The 25,645-nt window shown below is 30.9% G+C and overlaps 2 protein-coding genes and 2 long non-coding RNA genes across 4 annotated transcripts; 2 read left to right on the plus strand and 2 right to left on the minus strand.

Moving 5' to 3' along the window:
* Nucleotides 4,592-11,168, minus strand: LOC110012801. Its single transcript, XR_002287990.1, has 3 exons — nucleotides 10,824-11,168; nucleotides 9,394-9,511; nucleotides 4,592-4,896 (listed from the first exon to the last, which is right to left on the minus strand). It is a non-coding gene; the product is annotated as an uncharacterized LOC110012801 (long non-coding RNA).
* On the plus strand, nucleotides 6,340-10,370 carry LOC105174265 (mannan synthase 1-like). The gene is made up of 9 exons (XM_011096308.2): nucleotides 6,340-6,946; nucleotides 7,994-8,092; nucleotides 8,180-8,432; nucleotides 8,664-8,774; nucleotides 8,868-9,004; nucleotides 9,093-9,206; nucleotides 9,317-9,516; nucleotides 9,616-9,810; nucleotides 9,973-10,370. The coding sequence occupies exons 1-9, from the start codon at nucleotides 6,632-6,634 to the stop codon at nucleotides 10,130-10,132; spliced, it is 1,584 nt and encodes a 527-aa protein (XP_011094610.1). The 5' UTR covers nucleotides 6,340-6,631; the 3' UTR covers nucleotides 10,133-10,370.
* LOC105174266 (heavy metal-associated isoprenylated plant protein 6-like) lies at nucleotides 15,552-18,081 on the plus strand. The gene is made up of 5 exons (XM_011096309.2): nucleotides 15,552-15,705; nucleotides 15,816-15,978; nucleotides 16,594-16,817; nucleotides 16,906-16,996; nucleotides 17,229-18,081. The coding sequence occupies exons 1-5, from the start codon at nucleotides 15,697-15,699 to the stop codon at nucleotides 17,822-17,824; spliced, it is 1,083 nt and encodes a 360-aa protein (XP_011094611.1). The 5' UTR covers nucleotides 15,552-15,696; the 3' UTR covers nucleotides 17,825-18,081.
* On the minus strand, nucleotides 15,821-16,382 carry LOC110012867. The gene is made up of 2 exons (XR_002288074.1): nucleotides 16,080-16,382; nucleotides 15,821-16,028 (listed from the first exon to the last, which is right to left on the minus strand). It is a non-coding gene; the product is annotated as an uncharacterized LOC110012867 (long non-coding RNA).

Genomic DNA, 25,645 nt, shown 5'->3' on the forward strand with positions numbered 1-25,645 from the left:
TTAGATCTCATATTACAAGGAGGTAATAAGAGGGGTTGGTGGTGGAGGTGCATGAGGAGAAAAGATGGTCTGAAACTGGGAAAATGACAGCATCATTGATAATGGCAGATTGTATGTTGTGCATGGATAGGATAGGGTGCTTGTGGTTCCTTCCTATTCTTTAATCTAAGGTTTTGTGTGGCCATCCACTTACTCAATTGTTAGTGGTCCACTTCCTTGTTTTTTGTTTCATAGCCTAAGGGGGAGATTTTAATCATAACGATGAGGGGGAACTGTTATTAATGGTTGAATGATTATCTTGTTGTCCTTTTTCTTTTTCTTTTTTTTTTATTTTACTGCTCTCTTATAAGATTTGATATAATTACACGTAAACTTCCTATGACTTGAAAAATTGCATCTAGAGTCGCCGACCTTTTTTCCCGTTGGAGAAATAGATTCCTCCGTTAGCAAAAAGTTAAATTAGTATTATCACCGACTGACTTACTACTGACTTGTTACAGTTCAAATAAATTTTTTCTGTCCAAACTACTTATAAAGGTAATATATCTCGTTGCATGCATTAATAAGTCAAATGGAGGTAAAAGTGAACTTTTATTCAAATTTTTTTGCCGATATTAATAAATTAGGTAAATTTTAACTAGCAAATAACTCAATTTATTAGCAAAAATATGCATTAATTTATTTAATTTTCAAATTACAGGAAATCTAGCTGTAATTATAAAGTAGCATCTCATGATACTCCATATTTGAGAATTCCTCACTTAGATTTGAATTTAAAGAAACGAAAGTGAAATACGGAGAAACCCAAAAAGTCAATGCAAAATATTTTCTTGTTTGTTGCAGCTAAAGAAAACCACTGAAATTGAAGAATTCTTGAAATTAAAAAATATTATACTGAAGTGTGTACATTTATGATCTACTTCAGCACTAAATTGATGAGACTTTGATATCCGTGTACAAATAATTATTACAGGCCCAATTTGAAATATGCAACAGTCTGCACAGTGTGATTAGATTATCAAAGAACGTATACAATTACTTGAATTTATATAAGAATTCTCTGTAAAATTCAGCCCATTAATTATGCTTGTTTGTTTTATACAATAAAATCAATTTGGAGAATTATAATCACACATCACCATAAAATAAAGAAACAAAAGGGTGAAAAGAAAAAAAAGACAAGGATTTGCAATGCTCATCTAATTCAACATGAAAGAAGATGATCAAATTTAAAAAAATTTTGCAGTTTCCACCCATTCGTCTACGCACTCTAAGCGAATTGTGAAATTAGGGATTGCAAAAGCAGAACCCTAGATTGTGAAGGAACGACGTCGTGGAGGTAAAGGAAACTTCTGGGCCGTGAGTACCAGACTATCCAGACTTCAAATGCAAAAGCCCAGACATATATTGGGCCACATCTCCACCTCGTATGTAATTATAATTTAATAAATAAAAGTACCCATGAAATTAATATTTCTTTATGAATAAATAAGCTTATTGAAGTTTATAAACTGTTGCCATTGAAAAATTTCAGTTTAATCACTTTAATTAAACACAATAAATGTTAACATGCCCAATTTAGGTGTGATGTACAAAAATTAGATAAAATCGTCCAAAACTTATTACATGCATATGTGGTATCATTTGTTAACTATGTCAAAACACTTTTTCTTAAAAAAATAAATAAATAATTCAAAAGAGAGACCAACATAGCATTTCATTTTGATTTTTGTGCGACAATAATTATACAGATGATTAATTCACTATAGGTCTATAAAACATCCATCCCATGAACGCATAAGATAACATATCATTTTTTGGGGTTGTTTTAATTAATTACATATAGACTCAATAAAAATGTAAAATTATACTTTTCTTTAAAAAGTTTTGAAATTATACTTAAACCCTCTCAAAAGATTTCCCTTCTCTTAGGATTTAGATGAAAATTATCGCCGTTAGCAAAAAAATTACAAAAAATTTTAATTGCCCATCATTTAATAGTTTAATACTTATAAAGGAATAGATCTAATATCTATATATAGAATAAAGTTAAAATGATTACATTTTTCTCTCTGTAAATACAAATCTATTACATTGGAATGTCAAACAAGGGGTAAAATTAAAAATTTATGTAATTTTTTTATTAATGTCAGCATTTTTCATCCAACTTCTAACATAAAGTGTAAATAGTGAATTTTCAAAGGGAATATAAATATAATTTTAAAAAATTTTGGAAAAAAATTTAGAGAGGATGTAGACGTAGTAAACCTTTTTGATTGTGTGTATGTGTGTGTTGATGGGAAAGATTACATATAATTTGAGTAGTGGGATGGTGGATGGGATTTACAATTAATTACAGCTAAAAAGTGAATCTCAAAATCATCATATATATATATATATATATATATGTTGTAATAAGATGAAATGCATGATGAGTTGAGATCATAATTTGAGAATGGAAAAGCCACACAGTTTGTACATAAAAATGAAGAGGAATGTGGGATGGATATGTATATATATCACCTTACGTATTTCTTCTGCACCAACACCTGCACCTCTCTTGATGAGAGGGATGGAGAGAGGAGAGGTAGGAGAGAGGTGCAGGTGCAAATGCAGAAAAAGTTGAAGGCATCAAAATCATCTCTTCCATCTTCATTCTTCACTATCAGCTTCAAAACAACATTATATATATATGTAAGGATGGATGCAAGTAGAGAACAAGCCCTGTTGCTTTATTTGTGATTGAAGGGTGTCGCACGTGATGAAAAGGATGAAGCACGTGAAGTCCAATTGTCTCAACCAATGGAACTATCACAATTCAGATACTAACAACTAGTAGTACATCTGAAGAGCCATAGGGTGTACATGTCGGGCAGCTACCTTCTCACTACTACTCCTATGATCCATATATACGTCGTCTTCTTGTAAGTGAAGTTGAAGGCTGGACCATCACAAGCAATCAATTCCAATATTTTTATTATAAATTATCACTAAATTACACGTCTCGTGTTTTGTGTGTGTGAGTCAATTTTTCATTTTGATGCTTTACACATTCTTAAATAATGTGTTAACATAATATATATATATTTGTTTGGAATTTAAATATTTATGTATAATGATAAGTAGATCTGAAAAAAGAAAATGAACAAATAAGTAAAATATTTCTATGAGAAATTTTTGATTGAAAATATTGATATCGGAACTTGTTTATTAATAAACAAATTTCTATTCCAATATCGGAGGATGTCGTTTTGAAAGTTGTTTATATATGTACATTTCTTTTGATACTTTTCTAGAGAAAAACATAACTGATATATCCTATCACTTAAAGAATTTTAAAACTAAAAAACACTAAGTAATGTACATATTGAAAAAAAGTGGTATGACATCCATTTTCAATTGAGTTAAATATAATATTAATTATTTATTATACAAGATCATGAGATCAATTGTTTTTCAACTTTGTGCATATATTTTTTATTTTTCATTAAACTCGCTTTTTTTGAAAAAAAAATTAGAGTAACATTTGCCATTTTCTTTTTATCTTAATTGTTTATATATATTACATTGATTAAACTATGTGAATTATTACAAACTTTTGATAAATATTTACTTATTTTTTATTAGTTCAATTTAATCAAACATAATACATAGCATAGTTTTTTTATTTTTTTTTTAGTTTATATTTCAGTCAACTAAAGGTATTTGTAATGATATCAAACTTTAAAAGAGCTTGTTGTTATTTACTCGATATCAAAATAAAGTGATAAACCAATACTTTACCCCACTCCGGCACACAGTTGGATCTGCAAGGCCAGAGATTACCAGTAAGAAAAGACCCTATATCATTTTTCTGTTTTCTTGGGTAGAGAAAGGGGTATAGCAGTAAAACTGTAAAAGTGTGAAGAATCTGTGCAAAAGAAATTTTGAGCAAACAGTTTTCATCTTCCAATTCGATGTTACTATTCCAAACTATACGCACATATGGATCAAGAAACTAAATAACTAAAAGAGGACTCCGCTAGATTAGACAAACAGTGCATTTGGTGATGGAATTTCTCTCCTGCTACTCTAAATTGATACCAAACATTCTCCAGGCTGCCTACTCCTGGCATATGGTACTGCTAATTATCTGATGCCCAAACGTATCTCTGATTATCCTAAGTGTTGCACGCAAGAATTGGATACCATGCAGAAAATTTTTCAGAACATGGCAAGTTTGTTTTTGACAAGTGAATGAAGCAAATATCATTCACAAAGAGACTTGCCAGCTGCTATCGAGACTGTCTGCACACTGCCAAGCATGTTAAAGATCCTTGAAATCTGAATTTCTTTTGAGGCCAATGATAAATCATATATAGGTGGCAAGGTATTTACAAGTGAATGAAAGAATGTCGTATTTTTCTATAGTGTAGAAATTAAGACCAAAAAAAGAAAAAAATCAGTCCTTAACAGACATGCCAATGAACAAGGTCAACAAGTAATCTGAATTATTTCTGGCGAATTCATTTAGCCAAATGCCTGTGTGATATCTTAATAAACAACACAGGTAAAAAGATTGCTACTACTAAAAGTGATGTAGGATAACAAATACAAAAGAAGATCAAAGCTGATTAATATAAAAAATACAAAAATGCTGTTTCAATGAGGATTGAGGCATAGTTTATAGGCCCTAAAAGAAGTGAATCAGGAAATGCTAGAGTTGAAATTAACTATGGAATCTCTAGTAATGCAAGTAACAATTGAAAACTCTCCTAGTTAAACAGAACAACCAATTCCCTAGTAATTCTGCCCATATTCTTCTTCTTCCCCCAATCCACAAGTCTTCAACCTGTACTCCTCATTATCTCACTCTACATGCTATCAATCACCCTCTCAGTGACTTGACTTCTGGAGCTGCAGTTGTAATTTGGCACAAATACTCAACATCTACCAGAATCCTAATTGAGGAAATCTATACTTGCAACGATAAATTAATAAAGAAACATCAACTGTATTCCTACAATTGAAAGACTTGATGAATGTAAAACATCGGAACAATGTAAGAGTTCTACTACTGCAAAACAATGTGCAATGAGATGTAAACATTTATGGTACTCTAATGACAAGAATGTACAATCACATGGGCAAAAGAGATGAAAGGAAGATCTAGAAGCCTGACTATTTAATCCCAAGTAGCTAATGCTTTTCTAATCCTGCCATTCACAAACACTACAAAAGTTTGACAACTGCAAGTAGAATTGCCACCAGAATCTTAGGACTTGTAATAGAGGCTTTTTTTATCAAATCATTTTTATAGATTGGCCTAAGGAAGAACAAAAAAAAAAAAATACAATCATCCAGGTCAGTCAGTAATTTGAGTTCTGTTTCTAGTCCATGGCCCACATAGTTGATAATGTAAGTCATTTCCCTGTATAAGAACTAATTTATCATTTGAGGATTCATTGGACTCCAATTTGGTTATGTTTTATATTTTCAGTAGGCAACCTACAGTAATTGCTTCCCTACTAAATGTATTAATTTTTCTAATATATGACAAACTAGCAGAAACTTAAAAATAAACCAAAATATCAATCTTTATGGTTCATAATTATAATCTCGTACTCATTAAACTCACTCTTTACTCAAAATTACTGAACCCAATATTTCATCACTGAAACAGTCCAAAAAATGAGCTGGATACATGCAAGTAACGACATTTATCATATTACGTGTCACAATTACTTTGCACAGTAAATTGATCCATGAAGAAGTTGACACAGTAGATGAGGCAATTGGGAGTCCATGACAACATTTGACTTGGATGCATGCTATGCATGTTTTTCCATGTTCATAAGATTCCAAAACTAAGCACGTTTCTCTTGAGTGCATCCTCTATTTACGCAAATGCAGTTCTGAAGCTGTTACTAAACCATAAAAGATCCTTTTTACTGTATCATTTATTAAATGTGCTTTCTTCGTACTATTTGTGATTTTAACTTTTATCCTCATCGAAATTTTTACATACCATAACATAGCTCAGTAACTCATATATGTCAATGTCAAAAGAAATAATCATGGGGCGCGAGTCAAACCAAAAAGATTTATCTGTAAGACAAAACGAATAGCTATAGAGGTTAAACAAGGAACTGCTCTAGTGCGAGAAAATGCACCTAATGGATCAACTCTCTCCCACTCAGTCATAATGACATTGCCATTAATTAATAAAAAAACAGAAGATATTTAATAAAATGATCTGAATTTACTCGCTCAACTGCCTTGTCGGCGGAAAAGGCCAAAACTACAGCTAGCAAGTGCTACGTTGCAGCAACTTCACTTGCATGCACACCGTGTGTCTCTCACAAAGAGGAACTTTACTTGGAGTAGATTACTTCTTGTTCTGCATTCTTCACTAAGCACTAACGGTGTGTCTTTACTATAACTCTGCACTTCCCTATGCCTATTTAAAGCAAAAACTTGAATTGCCAAAAGCATCATGAGTCGAGACTACTCTTTTTCATCTGCACACAGACACAGCCACCGATTCCCTCTTACCCTTTTCCCCATCCAACTATTTTTCCTCTGTGTGTGTGTGTGTGACTCTAGATTCAGTTTCTTTCTTCTTTTCACATCATAAATCAACTATTTCACCATGAGAGACATAGTCTTCCGTGAGGTAGAGATGAATGAGACCTATGATCCAACGATGAGGCTCATTCATGCTTGGGATAGCATCCGAGTTCCAATAATTGTGCCTCTTCTACGTTTTGCAGTTTACATATGCATAGGCATGTCTATTATGCTTTTCATTGAACGCGTTTACATGGCTATTGTGATTGCATGTGTCAAATGCTTGGGGAAGAAAAGATATACCAAGTATCAGCTAGATGCCATCAAAGAAGACCTAGAGAAAAACAAAAACTACCCCAAGGTGTTGGTTCAGATCCCAATGTTTAATGAGAAAGAGGTAAAATATCTACTTATGTTTTATTTAGTCATATATTGAGCATCAAATACATGAGACAGATTTTCCTAAAATGAATTGGCATACTAATTTCTTTTCGAAAATAGAGTACTGGTAGAATTCATCAGTTAAGCATCTTATTAATGGAAGGGAAGAGTTTTATATTAGTGAGACGTAATTATTGACAGCCCTGCTTACATATACATACAAAAATATGTGTGTGTGTGTGTGTGTATGTATATATGAATACATACGAAAGTGAGTGTGTGTATTCATGTACTTTAAGTCCAAATTAATAGAATATAGGGTAAAGTGTTCTTTTTTCTGGGAAGCAAATGCTCTTCTCTCCATGGTTCCAACTTTTGTTAAGCATGTCCTGTGAGGTTGAGAGAAATTGCTTAAGATTGGCTTAAAACTTATACTAGATCTTTACTTTCCAGCAGAAATATTTTGTCTCACCAATTTTTGCAAGATTGAGTATATCCATGTCTAGAGAACCTTTCATTAATGTCTAAATGATTAAATTCAGCATCAATATAGAAAATATTATTTTGTGGCACAGCATGTAACATACGTCATCAACATTTCAACCAGAGTAAAGACTGCATAAAGAACTGAATATGCAGATTTAACCTATTAAAACTCCAGCTAGATGATTTCTATGTAAAGTGTAACACAGCATTTATAAAGATATGATAAATCCTACAAAGACAATCTAATGTAATCTATACTCTCACAATGCATAATTTATTCTCTATATATCCACCTTTGCGACAAGTATTATACATTAAACACGAAATAGGTACCAATTATGTCTACTTTAATAGCTTCGGAGGAACATTATCCCCCCAAGCACCACATAATTGTCTACTTCTGCTGAAGGAAAAATGAAAAGGGACTCAACATCATCAAACTTATTACAGTAATAGAATTATCTGGAGTGGAGCTTATGCCTCAAAAATCAAGAGGGCTGCAGGAGTAGAGAATAAAACCACACTGTAATTTGAACTACACAGGAGAACCAAATCCAACACGTTTATTTTGTCTCAGGTTTATAAGCTATCTATTGGAGCAGTATCGGCACTTTCGTGGCCTTCAGATCGGCTCATCGTGCAGGTTCTGGATGACTCAACCAATGAAGTCTTAAGGGTATCTTTTCTTATCCCAGAGTACAAACTTAATTTTGATCCTCTGAAAATTATGTGTCTGTAAAATGATTATAAAAAGCATATGCAGACAATGGTGGAACTTGAGTGCCGAAAATGGATAGAGAAAGGGGTCAATGTCAAGTATGAGACAAGGAACAATAGGAATGGTTATAAGGCAGGTGCCCTTCGAGAAGGTCTAAAGAAGCATTATGTTGAGGATTGTGAATTTGTCATAATCTTTGACGCAGATTTTCAGCCAGAAGAAGATTTTCTCTGGAGGACCATCCCCTACCTACTTGAGAACCCAGAGTTGGGCTTGGTTCAGGCCAGGTGGAAATTTGGTAAGGCTCACTAAACTATCATGTGTGTCATTCTGAAAGATCTCTGAATACGGAATAAATTGATTACGGAAATATCGAGAGGTCAACGAATCACTGAAATGTTCAAAGTATGGATCAAAATAAAAGCACTAAAATCATATGCCACATTATCATAACTGAAGATCAGAGTCAACAGATTCACTTGGTATTAGAAGCTTGTCTTCAAGGTACTAACAGCAGTTTAATTCGCAGTTAATGCAGATGAATGTTTGATGACTCGCCTCCAAGAGATGTCTCTAGACTATCACTTTAGTGTTGAGCAAGAAGTGGGCTCTTCAACATGCTCATTCTTTGGATTCAACGGTTACCCACAACTTATGTTTCAGTTTAAAGGACTCCATTTCTAGTAAAAAAAAACTATGAGTAACACAATAAGATATTTGATTTCAATTGTAGGGACTGCTGGTGTTTGGCGGATGAGGGCAATAAATGATGCAGGTGGATGGAAAGATAGAACCACAGTTGAAGATATGGACCTTGCCGTCAGAGCTAGCCTCAAAGGGTGGAAGTTCCTCTTCGTGGGCGACCTAGCAGTAAGTGTCAGAAACTTGAAACTGTTGCCACACTATTTACCCTTACAGTATAAAAGAACATAAAAGTTGAACTCATTATCCTTATCAGGTGAAAAATGAATTACCAAGTACATTCAAGGCATACAGATATCAACAGCATCGTTGGTCATGCGGACCTGCTAACCTCTTCAGGAAAATGTTTAAGGAGATCATCATTTGTGAGGTCGAAATCTATAACTATTTCCTGTGTTAATTCGCAGCAACTAACTAGTACTATGACTATGATTATGAATTTCCATGCAATTCACATATTTCCTCCCTCGCCTAATGCAGCGTGTGTCCATCTGGAAGAAATGGCATGTGATCTATGCATTCTTCTTTGTAAGGAAGATAATTGCACATTGGGTTACCTTTTTCTTCTACTGCATCGTAATCCCAGCAACGATCTTAGTTCCTGAAGTCCATCTCCCAAAGCCACTAGCTATTTATCTTCCAGCAGGCATTACCATTCTCAATGCAGCTTCCACCCTAAGGCAGGAAGTTCCACATAAGAAGAATTCAATTTTCTGTTACATATTTATCAGAATATCGTCATATATTAACCATTGGCAGTTTCTACTATTTTATCACAGATCTATCCATCTTCTCGTTTTCTGGATATTGTTCGAGAATGTCATGTCTCTTCATAGATCAAAGGCAGCTATAATAGGACTCCTTGAAGCCAACCGAGTTAATGAATGGGTTGTGACTGAAAAGCTAGGGAACACAATGAAGCAGAAGCATAATACAAAAGCATCCAAGAGGCCGCGCTCACGCACCGGAGAAAGGTAATATAGTGCATTAAGCACCACAGAATTTAGAAAGTCACTTCATAAATAAAACAAACCATTAAGGTATCCAAGAACAACACATGTGCATAGATGAAAATTATTCATGATTTATTGCATCATTCTTCTTTACTAACCCAACAAAATTGATGTAATCAATAGGGTTCAAATCTTGGAGCTTGTGGTAGGACTCTACCTGCTTCATTGCGCGATCTACAACATATTATTTGGGCACAACCATTTTTTTATATATTTATTACTACAAGCAGGGGCCTTTTTTATCGTCGGAGTTGGGTACGTAGGCACATTTGTACCCAACTAAAGAAGATAGTAGAAAGAATGCAGGGGGCTTGAGGTGACACCTGACAGTGTACTAGGTGGTCGTAGTTTCTATTTTATTTTCTGTATTGTATAGTATATAATTGTATAGTAAGGCCATGTGGCTTTATTAGTTAATATGTAATGCTAATGCTTAAAGACCATGTGCTAAGAATTCGAAATCCTCTATGACTCAAAATTATCAAAATAAGTGAAATAGATTTGAAATGATTCACCACCAATAACTTAATCAAAACATAATGGTAAAGTTTTCATGTATGTACATTTCGATCAATCTATCGGTTCTATCTAGGCTACTTATCTCTGAGTGATTTTAACACTATTATTTATTACTCTCCTTTCCTCATCTTAACTTTCCCATCCAACACCCAAGAAAAATGCTGCTAGTTACAGTTCCTACTCGTCATTAATTCACAGAAACCTATACAAATCCGGAAATCCTTTTATCATCAGATTTCCAAATTAATGATACGAAATAGACAGCTCACAAACACATTAAACATGCAAAAATCACCATCCTTATCAGAGAATTGCAAGCTAAATTCCCAAAGAAGAGCATCCGCGTAATTATGCATTTCAGAATAGAAGCAAATAAACAACAACGAAAAGAACAAACCAACTTTCCAATAAGGTAGACGCATAAACATACTCCAATGTGACTTGCAGACACTCACCACGCAGTGTAGAAGACTCCGGTAATTCGCCGAGCTAATCGTCTTTGGAACTTCTCCAATTCAATCAAAGAAACACGTGAAATAGCTACCGCTGTCGCCGATTAAATCAAAATCTTTAGTGATGTGATTTCTTCATCATATTAGTGAATGAAGGAAAAGTGATCCCTCGCCGAAGCCTCGGACCTTTGAATTCGGCTGCCTTATTCTGTCATGCGTTCCAGCAGAAGTTAATGCACAATGTAGCCGTGCCAGCTACTAACTGAACTCTCACATCTTCGTCGATTTCAAAGTTCAAGCTCAAGGGGATACGAAATCAACAATGAATCTATTCTAAAAGGGCCAAAAAGCCCAAATTACTTGAGAAGAGGAGAGTTCATGTGACTCCTTCAACCAAATAAGGCCCATTAGACTCTAAATTCCCAGATCAACTTATGTTCTCTGTTTTACTACCGTCCAAAATTCCACTTTTGGTGCAACACATTATAAAGTGTTACATTTTTTTCAGTTTACGACTTAAGTACATTTAACTTTGTAGGATAAAAAATTATAGTATTTTTTCTCTCATTTGATATAAAAAATTGCGACACATTTAATCTTATAAAATTTTATTTTATAGCATTTTTTATCCCAAAGCTATCATTTTTAGCTTACGAGATTAAATGTGTTAAATTCGTAAACTCTGGAACTAAAAATGCAACACCCTCTATTATATGGAATCAAAAGTGCAATTTTCGCTTAATAGTATGAGATTTTTGTTGTTCCAGTGAATGAGGCTTAACCTAATGCTAATAGGCGAAACTGATGTCCCATGACGTCTTGGTCAGGAATTTGAGTCGTATCAATGGGTGGGTATTAATCAAATTTAATAATAATAATTTATTATTTATTGAATAGTAATTATTTATTAATTATAAATACGTAATATTGGTATACATATTAATGATTAAAATTCATGATGTAATCATGATCGATTGATTAAAAAAGACATTAAGTTGTTCTAATTCGACTTTGAACTGTGGGAACTAAAAATATGTTACAACCCTTTGTAGAGGCAAAGGCAATTGACCATTGGAATAATGTAAAAGCCGAATTGGAATATGGGAAAAATATGAGTTCTTCCTCAATGACATCAAAAGTTATAATTATAAATAGTTGCAGTCAATTAAATTGTGATGTGAATAGTTAAATTATTTTAATATATATTTTAACAATTCGGGTTGTTATGACATAATTATATATACATTTAAAAAGTCAAGCCCGTATTTTTTTTTCTGGATAAAATTAATTCATTACAACAACATTTATGTAGTACATTAACATTCAAATATTAAAATGTTTTTATAATATCTCACATCCAAATGCCAAATTTGTTTTTCTTTCAAAAACTATAGATATCTCGGTGTATCAAAATATTAATTAATAATTTAATATAATAATAAAAATTAATAAAATTCAATTTATGAAATAAATATCTACATATGCTATCTCATACTCATTATATTCAGAATTAGTGGTCAACAGAGAGGCTTTAATTCCGAGATGTCCGACGCCGTAATTTTGTCAAAGTTATAAACATGTCCATTTGATACAGCTACTGCTAGCCCACAATTATCAGACTTTTTACCACTAACATTAATTATTGCCTACCTTTCTTTTCGCGTAGTAATTGATTCTCTCTTTACAAATATTGTAATAACAACATTAAGTAGCAGTAGTCCCGCCACGACGACACAAATTGAATATTTCTATGTTGTTAGAAGCAGAAAAAAGAAGGGAAATGGGACGCAATTTTATTCAGTTCACATTCATGTCTAAGGATACCACAAATTCATAATCTTTGCTGCCCCCTATGCCATCTACATTAATCAACCTACTGCCTACCACATTTATCCACCACATGTTGCAATCCCCTACTATTAATTTTAGGGATAATTATACTCCCTTTATTTGAAATTTAGTATAATTATACGTAAATTTCATGTAATTTTTGAGAAATTATATATAGTTAACACCCCTTAAATTACTTCCATCTAGCAAATAAGTCACTCAATTAGTCAAAAAAAAATCACCAAATTTATTTATATTAACTAAAAAATTGAAAAAAATATTATATTTACTCTCTGATTGACTTATTATTGATCTATTACAAGTCAAATAAATTTTTTTTCGACCAGATTACGCTCATACATCTTCACGTACTAATATGTGCATATGAGGAGGGATATCGTCACCATTATAAAGACAGTTTAGTTGGAAAAAACTATTTGATCAACAACAAATCAATTGAGGATAAATATCAATTTTTTATTTAATTTTTTTGTTCATATAAACAAATTCAATAAATTTGTATTAACGAAAAGACTTTTTTGTTAAACAAAAGCAAACCTCAAGATTGTTAGGTGTAATTTTTCAAACCACATAATGTTTATATGTAATTACACCAAATCTTATAAGATGGGAGTATAATTGTTCCTTAATTTTATGTTAAACGTTGCCGATCGCATAACTAGTAAGCTATTTCTTAATATTATTGTAAAGACGGAAGATGAACGATCGGATTAAGAATATTTTTTAAATGTAATCATAAAAATATTTTTTTTACTCAAAATCGCTTCTTATTATGAAAAAAATAAATAAACTATATATTATACATAAATTAAAATTAAAATCGATTCAGATCATGTAAAATGATATAATGTAATTATTTCATATGAAATAATATTTCAATGATAGAAGTAGATAAGTCGCGAATCGGTTAAGGAAAGAACCAGATTTGGTGCCCAACCTGGGCCACGTGTTGTATTATTATATTACATAAAGGTTAAATTACAACGACAAATTTGACATAATTACAAACATCTTTTTGTTGTTTGAAAAATTACTAATACACTCTTTATTTTAACGGTCGTTTAATAATTAGTCAATCCGTTATATATTTATCTATTTTCTATGTTAAATTGATCAAAATGCTCCTGTAAATTAAATTTTAATTTTTTTTATAAACTAAGTCGAGAATTTTTTATAATTTTAAAAAAATTTCCATCAATCCCGTTTGAATTTTTTTTATAAATTTTTAATTTTTTTAAAGAAAACAAAAAAATATAATAAAGGTAAAATTAATAATTTTATACCTTCATGTAAGAATTACATAATTTTATCAAATATCATGAGAATATTTATAATTTTTTAAATAATAAAAAATATTTATAATTATATTAAATATCAATAGAAGGACTAGCCAACCACTTATTACGAGAGAGGATTGTATTTGTTGTAGTACCTGAGCGGTGAGATGAGAAGATTGCAGTACGATTACTACTGCTTCATATAAATACGACTTTCAAGAAAACGATTGAAAGCTACTCAACAAAGCTTAACCAACACATTTTCTGCTCACTGTAAAATCTTCTCCTGTTATATTTTTGTAGAAATTTTGAAAATGTTCAATGGTTTAGATTCCGACGTGTAATTGTTTTGAACAAAACAAAAAGTCCCTTTCATTCTCTTGCCTTCCACAAAAGCAATTTCTCCCTTTTTCTTTCTTTTTTCCCGGGTACAGAAAATAGTAAATTGCAATGGGCTCTTTTGAATTTTGTCATAATTATAAATAATTTTTGTTGTTTGTAAAATTACAAATATCACTTCAAAATTGACGACTATCTAACAAATATCCCATTACAATGAGCTGTTACACGAGTTTTTTTTAATGCTGTCACAAGTGATTATTTGTTAAACGATCATTAACATAAAGGTATTTATTTTTTATTTTTCAAATGAGGGAATAATTATAATAATAACAAATTCCAAAGGGCTAATGTGATTTGGCCTAATAAAAAAGTGATTTCGTAAGATCCCAAATTTGTATGTAGATTTTTGTCTAATCTCATATGATAATTTTACTTTGTTATCTTCTAACGTATATTTTGGTACGAAACTATTGATGCAGTTTATTAGTTATCTCGGTACGTTGAATGACATAATTAATTGATTTTATAAAAAATCAATTACTTTCAATTTTTTGAAAAATAATATCCTCGTTATTTTTTTAGACGATGAATCAAATACGAGACATCATTTTCAACTATAATTCTTCAAACTAAACACCAATTCGCCTCAAATTATTTATATTGATCGCCTCCGAGAATAACTTGTTCTATGTTTCAATGCAAAGCGACATTGAATATATAATTATTCTAAATTTTGTCGTAAATATATTGGAATGCTATGATTAAGCATTCGATGAAAAAGCTAAACGCACTCATGGACACATACATACGTCTTTGTAGCAACGCAAATTAAAGAAAAGCATATCAGCTATCAATTAAATATATGCACCAACTCATTCTAATCATTGTACTATTCGGATTATCTTCACATAAATTATCATAAAATTTAAATTATTATCGTTTGTAAAATAATAGGTTTTGGAATTTTGTTAACTGTGATTTAGTATAATGCAATGCACGCCAAACAACCTTGGAACGTGGTGAAATTTTAAGGGGCAGAATAGTAATACATGATGCCCTTAGTCAAAGTTAGCTGGTTTGCCACGATACTGAATTCCAGATCGGGTCAAATCAGGCGGGCATCACATACCCATCACCCATGCCATGACATTCACATCCATACATGGACATACATGTACATACCAAAACCTTTGTCTGAAATATTATTTTTTTTTTAAGAATTGATTTTATTTGGTGGGACAGGGCTGGATGACTTCATCAGAAACTCCGCTAAGTTTCCGTTTGTTCTCTATATATTGCGGCGGTTGCCTCCATTTCTCTCTCTTCAAACCATTCTCCATTTTCATTTCCATTCCCACACTAGAATCTGTAATTCTTGAGAAATAGGAGAGAGCGAAAATCTTCAAATGGGTGAGGTAATTAATTCATCTCTCCCAATCCCTAAAATTCTACTACTTTTCTGTGATCAAAGGAATTACGGTTTCGCTGAATTGTTTGTTTCTCTTTGTGGGCTGTGGTTTTTCAGAAAGATGACGGAGGGAAGAAGGCGGCTGCGGAGGGCGGAGAGAAGAAGGCGGCGGAAGTCGGAGGGAAGAAAGATGAGGGGCCAACCACCGTTGTTTTGAAGCTGGACTTGCATTGCGAAGGCTGTGCCAAGAAAGTCAGACGGGCCGTTAGCCATTTCGAAGGTACTGAATTTCTTACCACTCATACCTGTCCCCCATTTCCAAAGTTGAACCTTTCCTTGTAAATTTAGGAACAAGAAAAATAAAAATAAAAAAGAAATTACCAAGAATTTTAGCAAACTTTATAGACTCCTCCACCTAATTCCAAGTGGGTTTTTTCTACTTCCTTTTTTCTTTGAATATGCAAAATAGAAATTTTTTAATTCAACTCAAGTTTAATTAGAACGAATCAATTATCTCGTAAATATAATATATTACTAATATATAATTTAAAAAAATAATTAATATAAATATATATATATACTATTTAATTAGTTTGATTCGATTAAATTTAAATAATTTAAAATTTTCTACTTAAGGATGATAGGACAATATATGTCAATGGTTTCTTGATTTGGTCGCTACCAACATAGGACTTTTCGGAGCTCTCAAGGAACAATCTTTAGATGAAGATCCACAACTAACGGTCCGAACTTTTAATTTTTCCTTTTCCTTTTCATTTCTATCAATTCAATTCAAAACGTAAACTTTTTTCATTGACGTTTATTTTTAATAAAGACGAGTTAAGAGGCGTGGGGCCTGAAAAGTTTTGTACGTTTTGTGGTCCAATTTGTGAAGGTGTTGAGAAAGTGAAGGCTGACTGTGCGGCCAACAAGTTGACTGTGACCGGAAATGCGGACCCCGCCTGGCTCCGTGAGAGAGTTGAATACCAAGAAGAAGAGAAGGTGGAGCTCGTCTCCCCTCAGCCCAAGAAGGATGCCGCCGGCGACAAGAAGGCCGACGAGAAATCTTCAGACAAGAAGGCAGAAGAAAAAAAGGCCGAGGATAAGAAACCCAAAGAGGTAGATTGATTAATTCATTAATTAATTAATTACATTTATTTTATTAATTTTGATTTTAATTTATTTATTTCGTGTTGTTATCTTTCAGCCTGTGGTTAGTACAGTGGTGATGAAAATCAGACTGCACTGTGACGGATGCGCCCACAAGATAAAGAGGGTCATATTTAAGAACATTGATGGTGAGTTGGCCAGAGTTTATTACACTTAATTTGCATTATTTAATTAAATTTCAAAGTCAGTACATAATTAAATGTGACATTTATGCCCCTTTTTTGAGTTAGGTACAGCATCAAATATTTTTCAATTTTATTTACGAAAACCAACTTATATATTAATTATTATTTATTACGTGTGTGTGTGTATATATATCTATCTAAAATAGATGTACGGATGTGATTTTCTGTTTAACAGGGGTTAATTCAGTAAAAACGGATTTACCGAAAGATTTGGTCACGGTGACCGGAACCATGGAGGTGAAGGAACTTATAGCTTATTTGAAAGAGAAGCTCAAAAAGAATATAGAAATAGTTCCTCCAAAGAAAGACGATGGTGGTGGTGACAAGAAGGAAAAAGAAGGAAGCGGAGGAGACAAAAAGGAGAAAGAAGGAGGAGGAGACAAGAAGGAAGACAAAAAAGAAGGCGGTGGTGACGGTGGCAAGAAAGAAGCGGAGTCGAAAGCTGCGGGCGGAGGTGGAGAAGGAAGCAAGGCCGTGGAAGGGGCAAAATTGGAAATTAACAAACTGGAGTACCATGGCCTCAATCCACAAACGTACTACGCCATGCCCATGTACAATCAGAGTTATTCCAACCAAGACTACGGCGTCCAAATGTACCATCATCAAGCTTACCCTAACCAAGTTTATCATGGTTACGCTAACCATGGTTATCCTAATACGGGCTACGTCGTACAATACGCACACGGACCTCCTCCTCCGCCACCAACGTATATGAACATAAACGATCAAATGTTCAGCGACGAAAACCCTAATGGATGCTCCGTGATGTGAACATGAATTAATTGAAATTTTCAAAATGTATATAAATACTTAGAATGATGAGGAGGAGGGAAAAACATATACGAGAACAAAATTTCCTTGTAGGATAAAATATTATAAATATATTATTACAGTGTAGTAGAAATATTAAATCAGACCCGGGTGCTAGGTGGCCGGTGTTTGTTAGGTTGTTCTGTTGTTTGACTTGTACGCTGTATTGTTTTATAATTGTTAGTTAATTAAATATATACTCAATTTTGCTAAGCTAATTATGTTGTTTATCTTATCTTATAACACGACAGCGATGTTAATTAGTACTAATTAAGGCAGTGGGTAGACGGATTCCACGTGGCCCTGTAACTTTTTGCTCTCACAAAATCATATTTATATATGTCTTGTCCATGTCATTAATTTACTCATTATTTGAAGGAGATGGCAATTTTATAAGTCCGTACGGCCGGTGGTTGGATCTCTAGCCTCCACTATTTAAAAATTACCGTCCTCCAGGATCCCATTTTCAGTCAAAATCATATTTGTGTTCATTAGTATAGTAGTTCAATCTTTTCTTTTTCTTTCTTGACCAGATGTAATGGAGCACGTATATTTTATAAAAATTGTGATTATATAATTATATCAATATTAATAAATTATTAAATATAATTAAATAATAAGTTTATATTACTATAAAATTCACATAAATAAAATAAATATTCATACGTTTGGTAAAATTTAAACTCATGGCCTCGAATTTATTCATAAAACCTCAATTTTAACTATTAGGTTAAGACATCATGATCTAAAGGTTTAAGTTATGCTATGTCTACTTTTATATTATTTTATTTTAATTTAAAATTTGTGGTACAATACTCGATCACACTTAAATATTTCGATATATTGAATAGTCTAGCGATCGATTACATCTATAAACAAAAGGGGAAAAAGATGAAGAGCTTTCTAACATAATTAATGTTTGCCTTTTTTTGTTAATTTAATTCCTCCGGAGTAAATAGTTTGCATGGCGTGGAAGACAGGTTTTGGAAGTCATGATACAACAGTCTTCCAGCAGCTTCCAGTCCCAGAAAATGGTTTAACGTCCCAACCACACACTGAAATCTGATTGTTTAACGTCTTTTAAGAACTTTTAACAGCTGCTTAATTTATTAAAAATCTCGAGTTGTAAAAGAAAAATCGTAGAGCTTAAATGCGACTTTTCGTTGATACAAAGAGGCTAAGCTCCTTTACTTGTTGTTTTCAGTAGTCGTTTTTTTCATTTTCTTTTTTCCCGTTCCGACCAACTACATCAATTTGCTGAAAAACAAGTGTGCGTGTGTGTATGTGGAATTTAAATGTAGAAAACATGATTGGTAATGTTTCCTTGTGGAGTGAAACATAAGGAAATACTTTTCATGAGAGTGCTGTCACTTTCAAATCCCATGTTTTGTTGAAAAGAATTACAACCCATCAATTTGACTATTACTATATATAGAGAGAGAGATATTTGCACCTTTCGGGGGTGTAGGAAGAATCATCAGACATGAAGAAGTATGCATATCATTTTGTTTATTCTAAAATTGCAATATTTTTTCTAAAAATAATTACATTTACATCTTTGAATTATGATTTATTTATACAAATCACTTCAATTTTTTATATAATTACAGAAATCATTCCTAGCACTAAAAAAATAAGGATAGTTTGTGTAATATACTGAAATTTTGGGGGGGTGTATGTGTCATTTTTTTTTAAAAAATGGTGATTTGTGTAAATAATATTGACGTTGTTTCTGAATGCATGTGTAATTATTTTGAACAAGCTACAGGTCAGGGATGTATAGATGCAATTATCTATTTTGTCTAATATATACATAAAAAATGACATTTTTATCAATTATTATTCAAAAAGCGTTTAATATAATCGTTCGAGTGAAACGCGATCACAATTTTGCTTCAAAATAAAAAATTATGTTAATTAAGATAAAAAAAAATAAGCACACTAAACTAAGTAGATAATTAATCATATTATTGTTATAAATCTAAAATTTATTTAATAAATTACAACATTTTGATAAAATGCAACAACCCTAATCATGGATGTGGAGTCAAGAGCATCACATATATTAATAAATTGGCAAATGAAATACAAAAAAAAGGATAAAGTTGTTACTTGAATGAATTAATTTGCTTGCAGAGCTTAAATTCCTGCAACTTGTGGAACTCTACACTAACACTTTTATTCGCCTCACAGTTCACTTGCTTGCAGAGCTTAAATTCCTGCAACTTGTGGAACTCTACACTAACACTTCGACTCACACTCACAGTTCACATTGCACACACTATTTTTTTTAAAGACTCGCGTTGTGATAAGCTACAGATTAATCAAACTAAAGTTTTGTCCTAAATCTTATCCAAACTTATATTAATGTACACGAACTTATTATTTTAATTAATTATTGGTTATTTGAAGCATGGAAATTATATTTAGAGATCATCTCATCATGCATCTCTTAATTGTTTTTAGAGAGGGTTCAATCATTTGTATTAGCATAAGTTTACACGTTTTCATATCAATCTAAATGAGCATCCCACAATACATATATATATATATATATATATATATATTTGATAAGTCGTTCCTATTCAAAATTTTTGAGGAATTATTTTAATGTGTTTGTAGGAAATTCTCGTATTTAAGAGGGAAAAGAAATACGAAAAAGTCTAAATTTGCAATCACGGCATAATATTTAATTCCTTTATATTTAATTATTTAGGCATACATAATATTAAAATGATCCAAAAACCGGCTTCTAAATAGTCCAAGTCAAATAAATGGAGATGTACGCCTCACACTAAATCATGTACAACAAATTGAAAATGCCAAAGGCTAAGCATGGAAAAGGCCTTCCCTCCAACCAATTCTTAATGCAAGATTATTTTTCCAATAAACGGCTTCGTTAGAAAAATAATATATATATAATATCATGGGCACTTCTCCAAAAATTGACCACTATAAACAATACACATATTTTATGAACAAGTTTGAAATTATTGTTCGAATCCCATCAAACGTGAAAATATTTGCATCACTTTATATAAATTATTTTCTTATTTGGTGTATCGATTGAGTTGATAAATCATTCAAATTTATGAGATGTTAATATACATGATTATCATCTATACTATATAAGAAAGAGACTCCATTTTTACTTACAAATAGCGATTACTTACATCACAATACCAATTTTTTAAATTATAAAAATTATTCTTATATTTTTCATCCAATCCTACTAAAATTCTTCTTCTCATATTATTTTTAAAATATAAATAATTATTTATTATATATACATAAGTATAATATACTATAACAACTAGGTTAATATATATATATATATATATATATATATGCGAGTGCGCGTGGTGGGCGACATGGGTGCATCGTCATACTTCGTGTCAAGTAATTAATGTTGAAAAGGACGAATTATTACTAAAATAGAAAAAAACATATATGTAATAGAAACAAAAAATATGATGCAAGGAGTTACGTTTGCGTTTGAAATTGTGGGTGGCAAATTAAAGTGGAGCAGAGGGAGAGGCAGAGGCAGAGCAGCCAATTGTGGGCATAATTAGGAAACATGTTACGCATTTGCATACATCATTTTCCACGTTTAACAGCGACTCTTAATCAATGCCCGTTAAAGATTTTGATTGTGATGTTAATTATAACCAGGGGAATTCCCCCTGTCTTTTTTATTTTTTTCCTTTTTTATTTTCAATTAAGCCCCTAATTAAGTTTTATATATTGGTATTTGTCTACCCAATTATTAATATTACTAGTCGTTGGCGCATGCAATCTCCGCGAGCATATAAAAAAAATCATAATATGAAATTTAAAAAAATTATGAAAAAGTATAAACGTAGTTTAAGATGGAGAGAAAGAAAGAAGTCTGTCATAAAAAATAAATGTAGGCTAGAGTCATAGATAAAAAATAAATTATAATTTATGAATTTATTAAAAATATGAAAGTTTGTAAGTAAAGGAAAAAAAAACATGAAGAAGGTGTGTGAGGGTAAACATGGAGTAGGGTGTTAAGAGATGTTGAGTAGTGGTTGAGAGAGGAAAAAATTATAATTATAAAATAATTTAAAAAATATTAAAATTATTATTGTGGATAGCTCTTTTTAAAAAAAAAAAGAATAAAAAGTAAATAAAAGATAAATTAGGATAATAAAAATTGATACGGTCAAAAGGTTTTTTTTAATAATAATATAGATATTAATATTTGTACTAGGTCGTACTTTCATATGAGGCTTACCCCTGAAAAATACAAGAATTTCGGAAGATAATATGCTCTATATATTATAGTTTGGGATTTTTACTCTAAAATTGTAAAAGTTTTCTCACATTTTATTTAATATATCCATATTATATACGCATATATTTATTATTTCTTTAATATATAGATGACATGAATTCTATATAGCTATTTACATAATATATATATATATATAACTATACACTAGTTTCTGTGGCAAGCGATCCGTACAAACATATTCAAAAGGAACGGTAGTATGATATGAATAAAAAAAGAAGTTTGTGGAAAAAGACAAAAACAGATATAATATTAGGGCAAAATGCAAACAATCATTCAATGATATTACAAATGAGCAAATTACCCTCCTATGAAAAAAAAGAAGCAAAATATATGCCTATATTTTTTAAAATAAAGCAATTTACCTCTTTAATCAAGGAAAGTAAATAATCTATTAAAAAAAAACAGGGAGATAAATTGATGTTTTTTTCCCCATAAAGAGATAATTTACTTATTTGCAATTACAAAAAGTTAAATTACATTAAATCCTACAATATTATTTTGTAATGAAAAATTAGCTTTTCAATTAGTTTGCAAGATTTTTTCTCAGCTTCTCATTTTACATGACGAAGACATATATATCTATCTATATATATATATATATATCATAGTTAAAATACATATAATTAGAATAATTTAATGAAACACGAATTGAAATTGGGGTCATGTTTTTGAACAAGTTGGTCAAAATCTAGATGGTGGTGTTATTCTTGTTCAAACCAATTAATTAATTAAATAAACTTGAATTAACATATCCCATAAATTTGAACGTACGTGTGATTTTTAGTCAGTCAATTGTAGGTTGAATTAAAGAGATCCAGTCGTATAAGGGTTTAATTAGATTTTACTTAATTATGTTAATTCTATAACCAGACAGATTTTTCAACTTGAAAAATTAAATTCCACTTAATTGGAGAATTAGTGAACTTAGTTTAATAATTAAATAAATCAGGCTGACGAACATAAACAACCATGAATTTATATACATATACATATATATACATATTTAATAAGATTGAATTTATTATTAAATCATCGAAATTTAAATACATTATTCTATACATCGATGTTTTTAAATTAACAAATATACTCAAAATAAATAATAAAACAAAATACAACGATGTTCTCTGAATTTACAAATATTGCGAGGTCGGGAAGTTCAATGATTGGATATTTCATCGTCCAATTTTCCTTTTTACCGACCAAACACACACCAACTGCCTAATTAAGTATCAGATGCCACGTCCTAATTACTCGGCGCATGCCTTCATATATACGGGGTACGTACCAAAAAAATAGAGTTATTAATTATATTTATTTTTTTTAAAAATATAAAATTATACTGTCTCTAAAAAAAAAATTATACTTACACCATCTTCGAGAATTTTTTATTTACAATTGTACTCTTTCCGATAAATTATATTAAATATTAAATGAGGGTTAAATTATAATTTAAATATTTTTTTTATTGATATCAAATTATATTGGTATCCCCCTCTACGAATATTCCATTTACAACAGTACCCTTCCATTGAGATTTAGATGAAAAATATTTAAAAGTATTCTTGGAGAAAGTGTAATTTCAAAATTTTATAGAGTCTAGCTATAATTAATCATAAAAAGTATAATATTATAGCATTTTTTTCTTATATATTTTTTTCATATTTGGAAATGCACTTTTAATTTCTTCAAAAAAGAAAACTATAAAAATTGCAATATATTTAATTTAGGGTAAATTACAATAATGTCTCCTCAAGTTTGGATAATTATGAATATTCCTCTAAAAAAATTATGAATACACCGTGATATTTGATGAAGTTATGTAATTCTTGGACAAATATTTGAAATTGCCCAATTTTGTCCTTGATGTATTTATGTCTTAAAAATAATTGAAAAATTATTAAAAAGACGAACAAGGTATATGAAAAATCTATAAAAGATGAAAAATATTAAAATCATAGTAATGTTATATTTTACAGCCTACAAGAATATTTTAACCAATTCATCATAAAAAAATGAATCAAAAACTTAATAAAAACTAACGAATTGAGCTAGTATTTGGATAATCGTCAAAATTATGAAGGTATCCGTAATTTTTCGAATAATAATGAGTGACAAATAATTATTCCAAACCTCCAAACTCGTCATAATTTACCCATTTAATTTTAATATAGTCCTAAAAAAGAAAAAAAAAAAGTTTGTACGAATATGATCATTATCGTCAAATGCATATTTTTATGTAAATTAAAATTAAATAAAAGAAAATACTTGTTGTGATAAAGAAAATGTACTTAAATTCTTTATATTTTCTCTTAATATTTTCTTCATAAAAATATAGCATGGAGAATCTTATGGAAAATGACTTGAAATCATGATATGGGAAAAATTACATACAGATGGCAACTAACATTGATGCCAAATGGACGAAATGGCAGATTGAATAATTAATTAAACATTAGGTGTTCATAATTAAAGTCGGCTGATATTAAAAGAAACAATGAAATAAAGTAGATGAACCTATATATAGACAGTGAAAAAGTTGTCCAGATCAATTGATTACCAAAAGTAACATTGTCAACCACTGTAATAATATAAATTAATATCGGGTTCATGAATCTTCTATTACATTTTAAATGTGATACATTTACATGTACGATGTATGTGAAGAGCTTGTATAATATTTTCATAATTATATATATATAGATAACATTTCAACAAATTCATAGACATGCTATCTACATTGTACCCTCCTAGGAGATGATTGATAGCTGAACCAGATCACTAGGTGCCCCAATAGAGTCAGTCCAGAGGTACAATGAGTAATAATCACTCTATCATTATTTAAAAAATTATCAATACATCATTGATTTTAACGACTGTTTAATAACTAATTCAATTCGTAAGTTTGCATTAGATTTTTATTAAATTTTTATGGTAAACTGATCAAAATGTACTTATAAATTGATTATAATTTATCAATTTCTTAAATTTTTTTAAACTATTTTATTGGCTTAAAAGTGGATAATATTTTTTTGTAATTTTTTTAAAAAAAATTTCATGTATCTCGTCTGTTTTTTTACTAACTTTTTATATCTTTTGAAAAAGTACATTTAGCAATGACAAGTTGACAACTCCAAACATCTATATAAAGATTACATAATTAATTTCATCAAATATCATGATAAAAATATTAATAAATTTTCAAACAAAAAAAAATATTTATAATTATACGAAATATCAAGAAAATTTATTATAATTTACCCTTAATTAATTCAGTTGAAATTGAAGGTGCGTAGATACATAAGTCTCGGGCACAACCTATTTATATGCCTAATAAAAACCCTAGCTAGCTAGTTGCATGGTCCAGTTCAGATCAAATTAAGAGATCTCTCTCCAAACTCATCCATCATGCTAACCCTAATTTCAAAATTAATTAATTAAGTAATAGCTGAATATATAACCTAATT

This window comes from Sesamum indicum, linkage group LG11, assembly GCF_000512975.1.
Source record: "Sesamum indicum cultivar Zhongzhi No. 13 linkage group LG11, S_indicum_v1.0, whole genome shotgun sequence".
Lineage (NCBI taxonomy): Eukaryota > Viridiplantae > Streptophyta > Magnoliopsida > Lamiales > Pedaliaceae > Sesamum > Sesamum indicum.